The 16,177-nt window shown below is 37.9% G+C and overlaps 2 protein-coding genes across 2 annotated transcripts in view; both read left to right on the forward strand.

Moving 5' to 3' along the window:
• The window catches only part of fam83ha (family with sequence similarity 83 member Ha), a 32,848-nt gene extending 19,237 nt beyond the window's left edge, over positions 1-13,611 (forward strand). The window contains exons 3-7 of the mRNA XM_061910752.1: positions 561-1,008; positions 1,090-1,254; positions 7,841-7,965; positions 8,048-11,783; positions 11,880-13,611. Of these exons, the coding sequence (XP_061766736.1) occupies positions 565-1,008; positions 1,090-1,254; positions 7,841-7,965; positions 8,048-11,783; positions 11,880-11,891 (4,482 nt within the window). The 5' untranslated portion in view covers positions 561-564 and the 3' untranslated portion in view covers positions 11,892-13,611. The remainder of the gene's footprint in view (positions 1-560; positions 1,009-1,089; positions 1,255-7,840; positions 7,966-8,047; positions 11,784-11,879) is intronic.
• A 143-nt stretch (positions 13,612-13,754) lies between these two features.
• Positions 13,755-15,815, forward strand: LOC133559210 (androgen-dependent TFPI-regulating protein). Its single transcript, XM_061910753.1, has 5 exons — positions 13,755-14,349; positions 14,427-14,552; positions 14,627-14,728; positions 14,802-14,917; positions 15,272-15,815. The coding sequence occupies exons 1-5, from the start codon at positions 14,197-14,199 to the stop codon at positions 15,444-15,446; spliced, it is 672 nt and encodes a 223-aa protein (XP_061766737.1). The 5' UTR covers positions 13,755-14,196; the 3' UTR covers positions 15,447-15,815.
• Positions 15,816-16,177: the final 362 nt, after the last annotated feature.

Genomic DNA, 16,177 nt, shown 5'->3' on the forward strand with positions numbered 1-16,177 from the left:
TGTTCATTTTAAAAAGTGTTTCTTACTTTGTTTTACAACAGCTTTTAACTTGTATTTGTAAAAAATTAGGGCAAATTAACTCTCTTGTTCAGAAATACATGTATGCTGTTGAGTGACAGTGTTGGATTAAGCACCATATTGCTATTTTTAAAGGTAGAATTATACAATAAAGATTTCAACAAATAGGCAGTAATATATTCCCTACCATACTATCTGGAATTAATGTGATTACATGTTCTACATTCACAAAGTGATGTCTAACATGAACACTGTCCACTGCTGCTCAATGGCTAACTTGAATAGAATAAAGTGCTTCAACAAATTGTTAATCAGTCAATTAAGCATTTGAATTTTAATTATATGTTAGAGTATTTTACCGTCTAATGCGACATTTGTTAAGTGTACAGTTGTACCCACGTACAAAAAAAGGCAAGCTGCATAAATATTTTTTGAATCCAAGACATGAATAGTTGTGAGAATTTATCATGATGTTAAAAAAATGGTGCTGAAAATGTTAAGTGATTGTTCTTTTTTCCTCTTACCATCTTCTCCTCAACCAGTAAAATGGCACGTCGCTCTCAATGCTCTTCTGCCGGGGATAACCCCCTGCATCCTAATTATCTTCCTCCTCACTATCGAGAAGAGTACCGTTTGGCAATCGATGCACTGGTTGAGGAAGAGCTCGAGGGATATTATGAGTTTCTCCAAAGAGCAGATGTGGTGGACTTCCTGTCCACACCCGAAATTCAATACATACAAAATTGGGTCCATGTTCCTCAACAGAGCAACTACCAAGAGCAAACTTTTGTAGAGGCTGGAAGCGAAACCTCCTCTGACACATACTGGCCGATCCACTCGGACTTGGACGCTCCTGGCCTGGACCTTGGCTGGCCTCAGCTACATCTTTTTGGTGGACCTACGGAGGTCACCACTTTAGTTAATCCTCCTGAGCCTGACATGCCGAGTATTAAGGAGCAGGCCCGGCGACTTATCAAGAATGCTCAGCAGGTCAGTCTGTTCTTTTCTGCGGGCAGCATACATGAGTTTCAGTGTTTTAACACTTGCCATATGTGGGTTTTATCTCCACAGATGATTGCTATAGTGATGGACATATTTACTGATGTTGACTTGTTTGCTGACATTTTAAATGCTGCTATGAGGAACGTGGCCGTCTATATTCTTTTAGACGAGCAGAATGCAGATAACTTCATGAACATGGTGTCCAACTGCAGAGTTGATCTACAGAGTATTCAAGTGAGTCTTTCATGTTTTCTGCAATGCGAGTCTTGAGCCATGCTGTTGTAGCAGTTGTTGCAAATATTTTGTCATCACAACTCTCTTCAGCACTGTAGTTCAAATTTAATCAGTCCTTATCCTTACTATTATTCCAAAGGTCCAGACTGTAAAAAGAAATGCCAATAATAATTGTACTTACTTTTTAAATTACTAAACGATCCCCCTTTGGTTTACAGTTACATAATTTAAAGAGAAACAATAATGGACTTCTTTGTGGCAATTGATGTTATCTAAGATTGAAGAAAAATGTCTAGCTTAAAACTTAATTTTCTTTAAAAAAAATCTGATCTACTTAAGCGAAGTTTAATTGCCACCTTCACCATTTCCTAATTGCCTCTCTTGCTTGTGAGAAAACACTGAGTATAATTGTGTTTGGAAAACTGCTATTACAAAAGCACAGCAAAAAACACCAAAAATAACTGGAATAGATGTATGAGGTGAGTAAGCTGGCTATATTAAATGGATTGTACTTGTATAGCGCTTTTCTACCTTCAAGGTACTCAAAGCGCTTTGACACTACTTCCACATTTACCCATTCACACACACATTCACACACTGATGGAGGGAGCTGCCATACAAGGTGCTAACCAGCACCCATCAGGAGCAAGGGTGAAGTGTCTTGCTCAGGACACAACGGACATGACGAGGTTGGTACTAGGTGGAGCTTGAACCAGGGACCCTCGGGTTGCGCACGCCGTCCCTATATTGAGGTAGTTACGAAATATTGATTAATGTTGGTATGATGTATGTAAATATAGATTGTAAAAATGCCATGTCGCTACTGTACATTCATTGTTTCCCTTTTCAGAGGCTAACAAGTTATTTTTCTATAAGATCAATATTTCCAATACAGCTGTAGAATTTGCCACTAAATATTGCAAGTGTACTAAATTAAGTAGTTTTTTGCATGCTGTTTATCCATAGACACAGTAGATACTAAGGTTGCATGATACGGACAATTTTCGGGGCATTTAATTGATCGCAACTGGACTTTTCGGTTTGTCTTAGAAGGTGTTTTTGCCTCTGATCCAATTAGACTTACAGGTAAGTTCTAGTCTTCGACTTAGATTGATCAGATCTAGTCTAGCAGCTCGTGCCGAACCCCCAACTATTTGTGTATACTCCCAACATAAGGTCAATTGTAGTAAAAAAATAACTGTTGAGATGCTAAAGAGCAACCCTTATGTCAATACCAACAGTTGTTAAAGTGGAATTTACCCTTGTTAGCATTGTGGTATTGTTTGGCAAAACGATCGCTGTCGAACGACCACTACAAGCCCAAAATCAATCTTTAAACTAGTATCACCCACGTTAAGTTGTAAAAAAAAATGGCACAAAAGGAGCATTTGTGACCAGAATGTTTCTAACTCCTGTTATTTGTTGGAGGTTAATTAGTAGAATATTTTAAGAATGGTTGAAATGATGCAAAGCATGCAATTACATATCTTGTGAATCTTAATATTATTCAATCATGCAATTAGATATTCCAAGCATGTTCTTGGTTATCAATAATTAATACTTTCACTTTGACTTACGATTTTAAGTTATCCATTAATCTATTAGTAAAACATAATAATCAAACACAATTGCCAACGCAAATTGTGTAACAAGGCTAATATACTTTTATATTCATACATTTTCATTGTTACAAGCTACGCTCTGAGTGTAATTATAATTATGATGTGCCACTCAATAAATATAAGTTTGACACCCCTTTGTGTACAAAGTACTGAATGGCAGTGGTCGTTCTGATTGTAATTGTGATCAAAAGTTTACATATTTAAACAATTTTAAAAATTCTAAGTATTGTATCAGTCTAAAACTGCTTGGTGTTGGCTCGGTTGCCAAATCTGTAGTATCGCCAGTAGGGGTGTAACGATTGAACAATACATTGACAGATTGATTTATATTCCTAAATTTTAAGGATATCAATCTGTGCTCTGCATGTTTGCCTTCTGAAAGATAGGTATCGATCCAAGATCGTTTTAAAACAAAATCGATCAATATTATCCATACTAGTATAAAGGAAAACAGAATAAAGGAAAACTTTGGATTTAAGAAAAGCATACTTTATATGAAGTTTAACACTTTAAAAAATAAAGAAGTTAAACGTTCAGTGTTTTTTTCTCTGTCTGTAATAAAATGGCGGATAGTTACAGTGGTTGAGAAAGGTCATGATAAGTGAAAACGCCAGAAGACAATATCATTAACTACAACACAAAAACTTTCAGCTATAACATGATTGCAAAAGCCACAACACATACAAACAACACAACCCAATAATATAAAGCCGCAAGTTAACTTTAAGCAACAAAGATACGCGACCCACCAAACAAAAGTGACAGCAATGCACCAACTTCTGGAACACAACATTAAACGACAACAACTAACAGCCAGGGAGAGGTCATTAATCAAAAATAAATAAATACAAGAGATACTGTAGATCGAGAAGGCTTCGGAAATATGTAAGCGAGGGACCAACACCATTAACAGGGATGAACTTTTATTAAAAATTACTTGAATATTGAAAATAGAGCAGAAAAGGTTTTACATTATTCCCTTACAAGAAACAACAGTAATATAGTTAATATCACCTGCAGTATATCCAGTATTTATTTCACAGTCACACTGGTGGATTTATTTTTTTACTTAAAAGTTATTGAATCGATTTTAACTCACTGAATCGTTTTGGATCGTATAGTTTGTAAAAAAAAAAATAGTTTGTTCCTAAATCACATCAGCAACCACAAATATCAAATGGAATCAAATAGTTCTGAAGACGAATCGTTACACCCCTAATCGCCAGAGATGAGATAACAGAAGGTACGTGGTTAATACACTTCAACGGAAGTGTATATTGAACCATGTTACTACAGAGATTAACCAGCTCTGAACAAAAAATAAGGAAGTAGATTGATAATGGTTTTTAGAAAATAATACAATATTAGCAGTCTAATTAGGAGCCTTTGTAACCTGTTTTTTAATTGTTCCATTATGATTTATATGCAAAATTATATATTATAATATTAAGAGATTAACCAGCTATGAACAAAAGATAAGGAATTAGATTGATAATGGTTTTTAGAAAATAATACTACATTAGCAGTATAATTAGGAGCCTTTGTAACCTGTTTTTGAATTGTTCCATTATGAATTATATGCCAAATTATATATTGTAATATTCATTGTTACTGTAAGAGGTTGCAATATATATTGCAGTAGAGTTTTTTTAGGCCATATCGCCTATCCCTAATAGACAAATAAGTGTAATACAGTTTGAGACTGATCTACTGAGATCCAAATACCACAGGCTAAACAGGAGGTGTAAACTATAAAATTGTGTGCATTATTAGTGGCTTTGTTGCACGTGAACTACTAAGAGGTGCAGACCGCCTTATTTAAATTAGGTTTTTACATATACTCCTGGCTGTGGCCATGGAAACGCTCCACATTCATGTTAATTTTCTCTCCAACCTGTGTGCGATGTTGTTGAACTAACAGCATCTATAATCTGTCCCACCTTTTCTGCAAAATAGAATCGCAATCCAGACAACAGAAACTACTTTTAGCACACTGATGGTAGGCTCTGCAGGGAGGCGCAGAACACGGCAGCGCATTCATGTTTTGTGGAATTATCCGAATGCAAGAAAATGCATAATGAAAGATTTTTTCATATAGGAAATAAATTACAATAATATACAGTATTTCCTCAAATATAGGAGACATATTATAATAATATATTTCCTAAATGAAAAAAATGAACGTAATAAAAAAAAAAACAGCAGACACCAAAACGCATCAATGTTTTAGTCAACCCCTCAAATCATCCAGCAGCTATAAAATGTTAAAATGATACTGCTGAGTAGACGATATGTCTAATATTTTCAAATTTATGACAGTCCAGTTGACACACACACGTGGGACAAAAGTTTCTCTGTCCATAGTTTGTCTTTGCTGTGCGATTGCCTCCTTTATATCAGCCGTGCAATTAACTGTGCCAGTTTGCATGTACTTTTCAGCCGTATTAAATAAAGATGCAAAATAGTTCCCACAGAGCAGTATACAGTAAGCTATGACGGATCACATTGCGTGTGCTGAATGATTACATTTACATCTCCTCCCTGGGCGTTTTGATGATCAGCATAAATTCAGGCACACTAAATAGATCGCACTGCTTTTTTTACTCACTTAAGAAACGCACAATCTTGGTACATCTGGTTTGCATATACTCTCAAACGTGCACATGTTTTGGTGTATAATCATATTATCTGTGTACGTCACTCAATCAGCGACCAACTCTGAAAATTCACCGACCAAGTCCGAATAGGGACAACGGGGGCAATAGATAACAGCCAGATAGAGAAGTAGCGGTGTGAGAGACTTCACTGAAAAGCAACTCAAATGATTTACATTTATTACTAGGGGTGTGGGAAAAAATAGATTCGAATACGAATCGCAATTGTCACGTTGTGCAATTCAGAATCGATTCTCATTTTTTTTAAATAGATTTTTATTTCTTTATTTTTTTTTATTATTTTTTTTTCTTTATTAATCCAACAAACCAAGACACAGCAATACCATAACAATGCAATGCAATTCCAAAACCAAACCCGACCCAGCAACACTCAGAACTGCAGTAAACAGAGCAATTGAGAGGAGACACAAACACGACACAGAACAAACCAAAAGTAGTGAAATAAAAATGACTATTATCAACAACAGTATCAATATTAGTTATAATTTCGGCATAGCAGTGATTAAAAATCCCTCATTGACATTATCATTAAACGTTTATAGAAAAAACAATAGTGTCACAGTGGCTTACACTTGCATCGCATCTCATAAGCTTGACAACACACTGTGTCCAATGTTTTCACAAAGATAAAATAAGTCATATTTTTGGTTCGTTTAATAGTTAGAACAAATTTACATTATTGCAATCAGTTGATAAAACATTGTCCTTTACAATTATAAAAGCTTTTTGTTTTTTAAATCTACTACTCTGCTAGAATGTCAGCAGACTGGGGTAGATCCTGCTGAAATCCTATGTATTGAATGAATACAGAATCGTTTTGAATCTAAAAAATATCGTTTTTGAATCGAGAATCGCGTTGAATTGAAAAAAATCGATTTATAATCGAATCACGACCCCAAAAATCGATATTGAACCGAATCGTGGGACACCCAAAGATTCGCAGCCCTATGTATTACTTAGTTTAGGGGTAAGATTAAGGTTTTCATTGGATATTCGTGCGACCCCTCCACCCCTTTTAAGGGGACAGGCAATATGTGCACTCGTATAGTGAGGAGAATGTGCCTCGTTAAGCGGAAATAATTCATCTGGTTTTAGCCAAGTTTCGCTGAGACCAATGACGTTAAGAATGTTGTCTCTAATGACCTCATTGAAGGCAGGCCCAGCTTGCCCCAGAAAGAGGGCCAATTATCAATAAACGTTAGTCCCTGTTCTCTAAAAAAAATAGCCACTTGTTAAGTGAGACTAATCTGTTGTACCTCTCACCATTTCTACTCGCAAGCAGGGGGCCAGAGACAAGTGCTACTAGCTGAGCTAGTCAGCTTGCTACAGCTAATGCTAGTAAACGTGACTGCGGCGTCTAAAGTTACGAAATTACTCTGTTCTAACTGGCGAACACTCTAGTAGGGCCAACCTATCAGGGAGCAGGGAACCATACTCATGTTGTTTCTTTTACTGAGTTCTTCTTGTCTTCGGCGCTATAGGCGAAGAGTAGCAGCACTGTGAAGGAGCAGACGCCTTTAGAGCAAGTTGCTTTGGACCGGGACTAGTTTAGCTTTATTAGCTTAGCAGCTAGCTAGCTTAGAGAGGCGGTGAGACAGAGTGGGTGCTTTGTAAGTTTGAAAAGACTACTAAAAAATTTTGAGAAGTAATAAAGAAAGCTGTAAAACACTTTGAAGCACACAGATAGAAAGATAGTACTTAGCTTTTTAGCGGCAGCAGACTTTTTTAGCTTCAACGTACAAGATTGAATAGCTTAGTTGCTCAGACAGCAATGTTTTTTATGCAAGTTTATATTGGGGTATGTCGTTTCTTAATGGGGAAAAACGTTAATGCCACTTGTTTTCATGTTAGCATTTAAGATAGCAAGCTGGCACCAGTCAGTCTGTGAGTTTAATCTAGTTTTATCATATATCAATCAGTTTTTCAAAAGTTTTAATTTGAAACAGTAATAATAACTGTCAGAATATTTATCGTTGTTATCAATAATACCGTTGATCGTTACTTCCCTACGGTATAAGTACATCATATTTTCACTGCAACATCCTTACTGGTAATTAAACCTCTCTGCTGCAGTCTTGGTTTTCTTTCATGTCACGTTTTCATTTAAATTTAACTACACATTTTGGACGATCATGTGTTTTCAGTCCGGTCCAGTAACGTACAGGTAAACTTAAAAAATAAGTACTTTTCTCAAGCTCTACCTCAAAGTCAGTACAAGTAATGCAATACAGCTTCCTCGCATTAATGTTGATCTCTTGAACTCTTTCTAATTAAATGCTTTTCTTGCAGTTTATTCGAGTAAGAACTGTGTCTGGCATCACATATCACTGCCGCTCAGGGAAATCCTTTAAAGGTCAAATGATGGATCGCTTCTTGCTGACAGACTGCAGGGCTGTACTCAGTGGGAACTACAGGTGACATTCATTGCTGCCTCACTTAGTGCGAACACAGTCTATACAGTGTATGAGTTACTAACTGTTCATTGTCCTTATCCAGCTTCATGTGGTCTTTTGAGAAGCTACACCGTTGTATGGCACACCTTTTCCTTGGACAGCTTGTGTCAACTTTTGATGAAGAGTTCAGAATCCTTTATGCTCAGTCACAACCACTGTTGACTGAAGTTGCTGCTCCAATGGAAGATGTTGGTCTCTTGCAAAAGAGACCATACCCAAGTAAAATAACTCCACTCACATACAGAGAGCCCAGAAAATTTTTACCAATTGACATTGGGACTCATACAGAAGACTGGGCTAAACCCCCATATGATGAACAAATCGAAACAGATTGGCGAATGCAGCCCAATAGGACTTCACATGGCCCTGCTGAAGTGTACAGTCGATTTCCAGCTCAGCAAGGACACTCCAAGTTTCCCATGACGGAAAGCCCTGTCTTGAAACGTCACAGTTATGCTGAAGGTGTTCATGGCAGGTACCCATTCCTTGCGCAACCCAAAACAGACTTTGAGGCCAGGGGCAGGCTGTTTAATAGGGCTCAGCTGCAAAATGTGGGGCTAGGTCCAGAAGCCGATTATAGCAGCCCTGAGAAATTCTGCAGCCAACAATATCATTCAACAGATCAGCATTCTGAACCAGGCTTACCACAAGAGATGGAGCCATTTGATAACTTTGACCATGTACTTAACTATTTATCATCTACCAGGAATGTGGACTTCGAGCAGGCCTCAGAGAAATTACAACCTCCTGCAGATTTACCGTTGAGTTCATCCCCACATCAAAGGTTGAGGGGATCGGCATCTTCCACCCCTTTAAATGCAATGGATGACAAGCAGTTTTTCCAGGAGGCCAATACAGACCGCAAAGACCCCATGGTAAAACGAGGGTTAAGGAATTGGAGAATTAACTCTTACCTCAGTGCATTTGATAACCCTGATGAAGGCCTGCCAATGATACCACCTCAGGCGCCAGATCCTTTTGAGGAGCCCTTCAACCCTGTACAGCAAACACAACCACACATAGATTTATCAATTTCTAAAATTCCAAACGTCAGAGAGTTTAAGATTCCTGCCATACCAAGAGTCAGTCAATTGCCAAGTTATGCCAAAGCATTTGCACTAGATCTAGAGCAGTCAAAGAAATTGCAGGAAGAGAATGTGAAAAGTGAAGAAACTGTGTCAACTGAAACCAAAACAACACCAACACCCTCAGAATCATCATCAACAACTGAGGGGGAAAAACCAGAAGAGGCAGAACAAAAAGAACCACACACTGCAGTTCGAAAGGATGAATCATTTAGAAGAAAATACAATGCAGCCGCTCCAAGAAGCTCAAGGTTAAGATCTTCTTTGATATTTAGCTCTTTAGAGCAGCACACAGCAGGGCAACAAGATGATGAAAGTGACAAAAGTGAGACGGAGCAGACAAAACTACCCTTTACTTCTCAGGCCTTAGGACAAAGAAGATCAGGCGCAAGAGAATCCTATGGATGGAGTCGTTACTTAAAGTCCGCTACTTTTGATAGTTCTGTACCAGAAGCCTCCAAACAAGGAAGCAATAAACCAGAAGATAAAAGCTCTTCAAATGAAGATTCAAAGAGTTTGAGAGAAAACCTTGAGGTACAAGAGCAATTAAAACTGCCAGACATTGAACAAGGAAAACTCTCTCCTTCAACATCCAGATTGAAGCCTTCCGAAACTGATCAACCACGCCAGACTTTTGTTACCAATCCATCATCTGTAGATATGAGTGATCCTGATAAAAGACTGATGTTTTTTAAAGAGCTGGCAGCTAAACGCAAAGCTGCTAAGGTGGGAGAAGCTGAACATTGCACTCAGAAGGCTCAGGTGAAAACACCAATTGATCTTAATATTGTTACTGCTGAAAAAGAGGTCACTGGTCAAAATGACGGAATGAAAGGTGATGCCTCTTCCCAACAGCCTCAAGCCCAAATTTCCTTAGCGTGGGATGTCAGTACAAAAGGTTTAAGTAAAATCATATCCACAGAAACACCTTTTGATGGCAGTGATGAGACTAGCAAGCACAAGAGCCAGGTCAGTAATTCATTAGTTATCACCCATCGCTCAGAGACTGAACAACCTAGCATTTCAACTGATTCAAAGGTTGAAATTAGGAACAGCCATACAGCAGCATCTCTATCTGTTTCTGCAGAAACACAAGTCCTTGAGTGTGATTCAGAAGACCCAGAGCTTCAAAAATCTGCCTTAAGTGAGTTTAGCTCTGGTCAACAAGCCATTGTAACAAAAGTCAAACATGCTAATATTCCATCGCTTAAGCAGAGTACTGATGTAACACAAGTTCTCAAGTCTACCTCTAATGAGTTAACTATATCTGCTCCCAGTTTTGGGAAATCATTATCATCTTCTGGATCTACAAGACTTAATTCTAACATCCAAAATCAAGACTCATCACAGTTGGAAACCAGTGTGACATCTCCTCTGCTGTCATCAGAATCTAGCATAGCAACACAACCAGATGCAAAAGGCCCTAACTCTAAACACTCCCCATCCAGTCCTAATAACTCAGACCAGATCAGTAATGTGTCAGAGTTACCAGTTTCAATTCATTCTGTAGATGACTTAGCTCATGCGCAATCTGATGTTTCTGAGAAAAACTATGCTTCTGATTCAAAGCCAAACCCCTCCTCATTGCAACCTACAACAAAGACACACACTGACAAACCAAGGTCTCATTCACCTCATCACCTGACACAAGGCGTTTCTGAATTAGATAATGTCTCTGAACAAAACCCAGTGGCAGATGAGGCTGGGGTGTCATCCATTGTTGTTCCATCATCAATAACAGACATCAAAGAGGACATCCTAACTCATAGCATTAGCACTCCATCACTTGGACCCAATCTACTTGTTTCCCAAAGTCATTCCAAATCTGACCAAAAAGATACCAACATTTTTACACCCACCCTAACAGACTTGTCTCAAGAAACACCAAGACATGAAAATACTCCTTCCGAGCCTAACCCAACAGAATCATCTACTCCAGCTGTAACAGGTTTATGTTTGTCTTTGTCCGAGTCAGTTACATCAGTTCCGTCCTCCCAAACTGAAAAATCTGAAGGTTTCATGCCAGCATCGCGTAGTTCCTCTAAGGTTAACCCTTTAAATAATGGAACTTCAACTAACATAAACAAATCCCCAATGCAGTCTACCTCAGTTCTGTCCAGCAAAAAGCCAAACTCTGATAGTTCTGAACCATGCAAGTTAAATTTAGCAGCACCTCATGCAGACAGTAATGTGTGCAGTCAGAATAATGTCTGCCAAGAGTCAAAATTGTCTGTGCCATGTGAGAATAAGAATGTGGATGGTAAGACTACAAATACTGTTAAGAAGAGTGCTGCACTAGATTCTGGCTGCAGCGAAAGAATAAATGAATTGACAGGCCAAACTAAATGTTCGGAGAACACAGCAGATGAAGGTGTAGCGTCCAAGCAGCCAAAGTCCAGCCAGTCTCGATACCACTCGTCAACTGCCAACGTGCTCTCAAGCAGCAACCTCAGAGACGATACAAAGCTGCTGCTCGAGCAAATTTCAGTAAATAGCCAAAGCAGGAATGAGTCTACTAAGGAGCTGCCTGTCACTGATGATGAGAAAGAAGATGAAGCTGACAAAAATGCAAAAAGAGACAAACAAAGGGAGATCGGCTCACTTAGCAGTAGCCAGTCATCTCATGAGCGTGAGAAGTTGCTGGAGAAACTCCAAAGCTTGAGGAAGGAAAGAAAGGTTTATAGTCGCTTTGAGGTGGGTAAAAGTATTCCTACTGTATTTTTCAGACATTGAGATGTTTGTCTTATTTACTTTCTGTAACTACAAATGTTATCTCTCTCTTCCACACAGATGGCTCCTTAAATGGGAAACCGAGAAAGATGAGAGAAAAGACTTGAGACTGAAATACAGTAAAAATCTGGGACACTGACTAAGACATGTACGTGATCAGTTAAACATATTAGGGTAGGATTTCTATTTTGAATCACCATTGTTTTTTATCAGTGTGAAGTACATGGACTGACAGTCAACTGTGTAAAATGCACATATGTATGTTTTCATGGGATAACATGTTTTTACAGACACAGTTGGGTAATGTGCAATTGTTACAACTGATAACTCATTTAAGACATGTGTTTAAGACTTTATTTGGTCATTAGGTGTGTCCACATCCGTTTGTGCTGAAAAGTCAAATGTAATGATTGATCAAATTACCATAGTGTGAAGATTGTATGCTCTGAAAAATAACAGACAATGACAGCTAATTGGGGTTTGATTCCAAAAGATCAATAATCACGAGATCCTGGTTTTAATAACAAGATGGTATTAAAACTGTATTAATGTAATGTTTCTCATTGCTAATTAGCTAAATGTCTTGACAAATTAAAGTATTTTTTTTACTTGTACAAAGTGCAGCTTGCACTGGTGTAAAATGCAGAAACTGAACTTGTTGTAAAGTATCTTCTGCCATCTAGTGGGTCTTATTTGAACACCAGTTCTCACTTCTTGTACATACCTCAAAGCTTACAACAAAATGTTACCACATTGGTGACACTTTGGAAGGGTAATAAAGTTCCACCTTAAGCCCTCCATCATATATTTCAGCAGTGGCCATGGTGTTCTATGAAAGAATGTTTTGTTTGCCCTGAATAGGCACAGGCAGGTGATGATGGAGAAGAAAAAAATCTAAATCATGATGTATATTAGTCAACACCAGACCATAGACTTCAAAGTATGTATTTGATGTTGTTTATTAATTTACTAATATATTAATTAGATAAAAGTATTGCGTGGAAAGAGCCAACCGTCACCAAGTTGTTTAGTGCTATGGAATTTTCACATACCACCTTATTTCAGCTGTTTTTGTATGGTTTTAGTGCTTTTATCACAATGTGGTTTTGTTAGTACACATTTTGCGTCATATCCCTGCCACAACAAAAAGAAGTACAGTCGTCCCTCATCTATGCTTTTAATTGGTTCAAGGCCGTAGCGTGGTAAACTAATGTCTATTTGTTTTAACATGAGACACCTCTACACATGAAATAACAGCCTCATGTTCACCTTTGCACTTTTTTAACCAATTTACTAGTATTAGTCATTAAAAATACCTACCGTGGTGACTTAAGGAGCCATGGTCTCATCAAGTGTTCAATACTACTGTAGTATTGATATTTTCAGTTCATTTGGCTAGTTTTATGCTGAATGTGCTTATTTTAAGCCAATTATACATAGAATATTCTTAATATAAAAAGGGAAAACCCTGCGATAGATTGAAGCTACAAACTTTGAAGCACAAAGTGGCAAAGGACAAGTGCAAATCATGTTTTATTTTTGACACTTTTCTTTAAGATTCTTAAACCTAACTGTGTAGGAGCAAATGGCTGGGTGTTTTTTTTTCTAATTTAGACAAACATTTACTTTTGTTTCCTCAGAAAAGTGCCTCTGTATTCTTCTGAAAATGTGCATTTTAAAGAAATGTTAAATGAAGCAAACTAACAATATCAAACATGGTTTTTAAGAAAGATTTAGAAGATAACTTGTCCTCTAGAACTACTTGATGAAAATAAAATCCCTTAAAATGTCATTTTTTTATCTTTGTCATTTGCTTGCACATTTCCTGACATTTCACTGAACATTTGTTTTAACTTTTGATCTTGTTTATCAAGAATGTTTATTTCGATCTGATGTGGACTAACAAGTAGTACGACCAAAATGTTTTTAACCTCATAAGTGAAAATGTGGGACATTAGCCATCATTCATTGAAACAAACAAATTCCCTTGCTTTGTAAACAAAAACAAACATTTTGAATAATAGGAAACACAGGATATGTTCAAGTTGGGCTTTCCGCATGTTTTTTTATTTGTAATTTGTTGAACTTTCTCTAATTATAACCAAACATTTTACTTCACCTTAACATTAAATGATTTCTTACAAAACTCAGAAAGCGATTACGCTCACTGAGAGTGAAAAGACCATCAGGTCACATGCTACAGAGCACTGCTTATGAAATACACACTCCTGTACTTAATGAACAGTGGGCCTCTTGTGTGTGTGCATTGAGCTGTTGCACAGTCACTTTATTCTTTAGACATCCTTTAGTGGCAGCAGTTGTTATCGTCCGTAGTCTTAAATTGTTTTAAAGATTTTGCGTATCGATATCAAATAAAATGACTTTAACCCGGAGGAGAGTATATCACATTGCAACATTTAGCTGGTATGCATTTGTTGTGAAGAGCCTTGCTGCTAAAGATGGAGAGCAGTTACCACCTGGCATCTTTGTGTACGGGGGACCTTGGAAGTACCTCACTTTTTTGAATGTAGTAAGTATGATACATAAAAAGGGAGCAAGGCTATTATGACACTGAAAAAAAATTAGTTTTGTTTGCTATTTTTTCAGTTACTCCAAATGTTTTTCTTTGGACTGGCTGCAGTGAATGATCTCCATTGGGGGAAAGACACCCAGACCCCACTAAACAGATTTAAAGATGTTATTTTTGCTGTTTTTGCCTTCCCTGTTGGCATGGTGAGACGCACATTTAACATATATCTTCTGTTACACAACAAATCAATATACTTTACATTACATCTGTGGTTTAGTTTGTAGTTCTGCTTTTCTGGACCATCTTTGCCTTTGACAGAGAGTTAGTCTACCCGGCAACAATCGACGCCTTCTTCCCACCTTGGATAAACCATGCAATGGTCTGGATATGATTTTTTTAAACACATCTCTCCCAATTGCAAATACCCCAAAAAATATTCGCTGTTCCCTCAGCATACCTTGGTCCTACCTATTTTACTTGGAGAACTTCTGATGGAGCCACATGTCTACCCACAAACAACACATGCCCTAGTTACTCTGGGAGTAGTGGGCTTACTTTACCTATTCTGGTAAGTGGCAAGTGAAATGATAAGAAATGACTGTTATTGATTGTCACAGCTTTATTACACACAACACACTTCTGTTCCTCGGGTCCAACATCTATGACCCATTCAACTTTGTTTAAACTATTTTAAGACTTGTGACGGTGGTACTTAAAGGCTCTGTGTGTTACATGCAATCTGCATCAATAAAGCCTGGCGAATACAGTTTTGGCATACCTCACATTTAAAATAAGATATTGTAAAAATGATCTACAACATGTAGTGATATATGTGAGTGTGAATGTTGTCTGTCTATCTGAAGGGACAACCGGTAGAAAATTGATGGATAGATATGTCTTTTATTGTGAACATATTCCGCAGGATTCTCTGGGTGTACTTCTCAGTCGGGATATGGGTGTATCCTTTACTTGGGCACTTCAGCAGTGTCGGTCTGGTTGGCTTCTTCTGCTTTAACATGTCAGCTGTGACCTTTCTCTACCTTCTTGGACACAAACTCAACAGTCGTATGTGGAAGGTACCCCTTAATCTGCACTAACAGACAAAAGCCATCAGGAAGAAATCTCTTGATTACTTCTCATTTGAGAAAAAAACAGTTAAAGGGGTTTGGTGGTAGCTCTTTGCAAATGAAATATGTGTCCATTATAAAAAAACTAGTTTTATAAACTTCCCTCAGGACAAAATCATTTTTCACAGATATACAAATGCCATCAATGCATAATTATACAATGACGTGTGCTGCTCTAATATCCTATTAAATCAAGTGACAGCGACATCCTGTGTTGGCTCTTTACTTTGCTACACAACTTTTTTTATCCATGCTGTGGTGCATTTCAATTGTGGCATCATAACAGTCAAAATGCATTTCACACATGACCACTGATGCGATGTGCTTTGCATGCTCAACCTCAGTGCAGGAAAAGTTGTGGATGAGCATTTTTGGAGGTTTGCACCATGAATAGTCTGGTGTCTTCACCATTCAGTCGATAGCTCCTCAAACAATAGTCCTTTTGTTCATGTCCAGGTCATACACCTCTCAAGTCCCTGTAGCCTTTTAGATGGTGGAGGTAGTCTGGATCTGCATCAACCAGTCCGACGGAAAGGATCTTGGCCAATAAATGCAGATCTCCCTCACTCAGGTCCTTCTGTTGAAGCATAAAAACGCAATTCTTCATTCTCTCTTTGTTGTGATACAGGCTCTTATAGCATTTATCATGAGCGTGATGATTAGTGCTGACCCTCTTGTTGTTGTTGGCGTAGGATTCAGGA

The sequence above is a fragment of the Nerophis ophidion genome, linkage group LG09 (genome assembly GCF_033978795.1).
Source record: "Nerophis ophidion isolate RoL-2023_Sa linkage group LG09, RoL_Noph_v1.0, whole genome shotgun sequence".
Taxonomy (NCBI): Eukaryota; Metazoa; Chordata; class Actinopteri; order Syngnathiformes; family Syngnathidae; genus Nerophis; species Nerophis ophidion.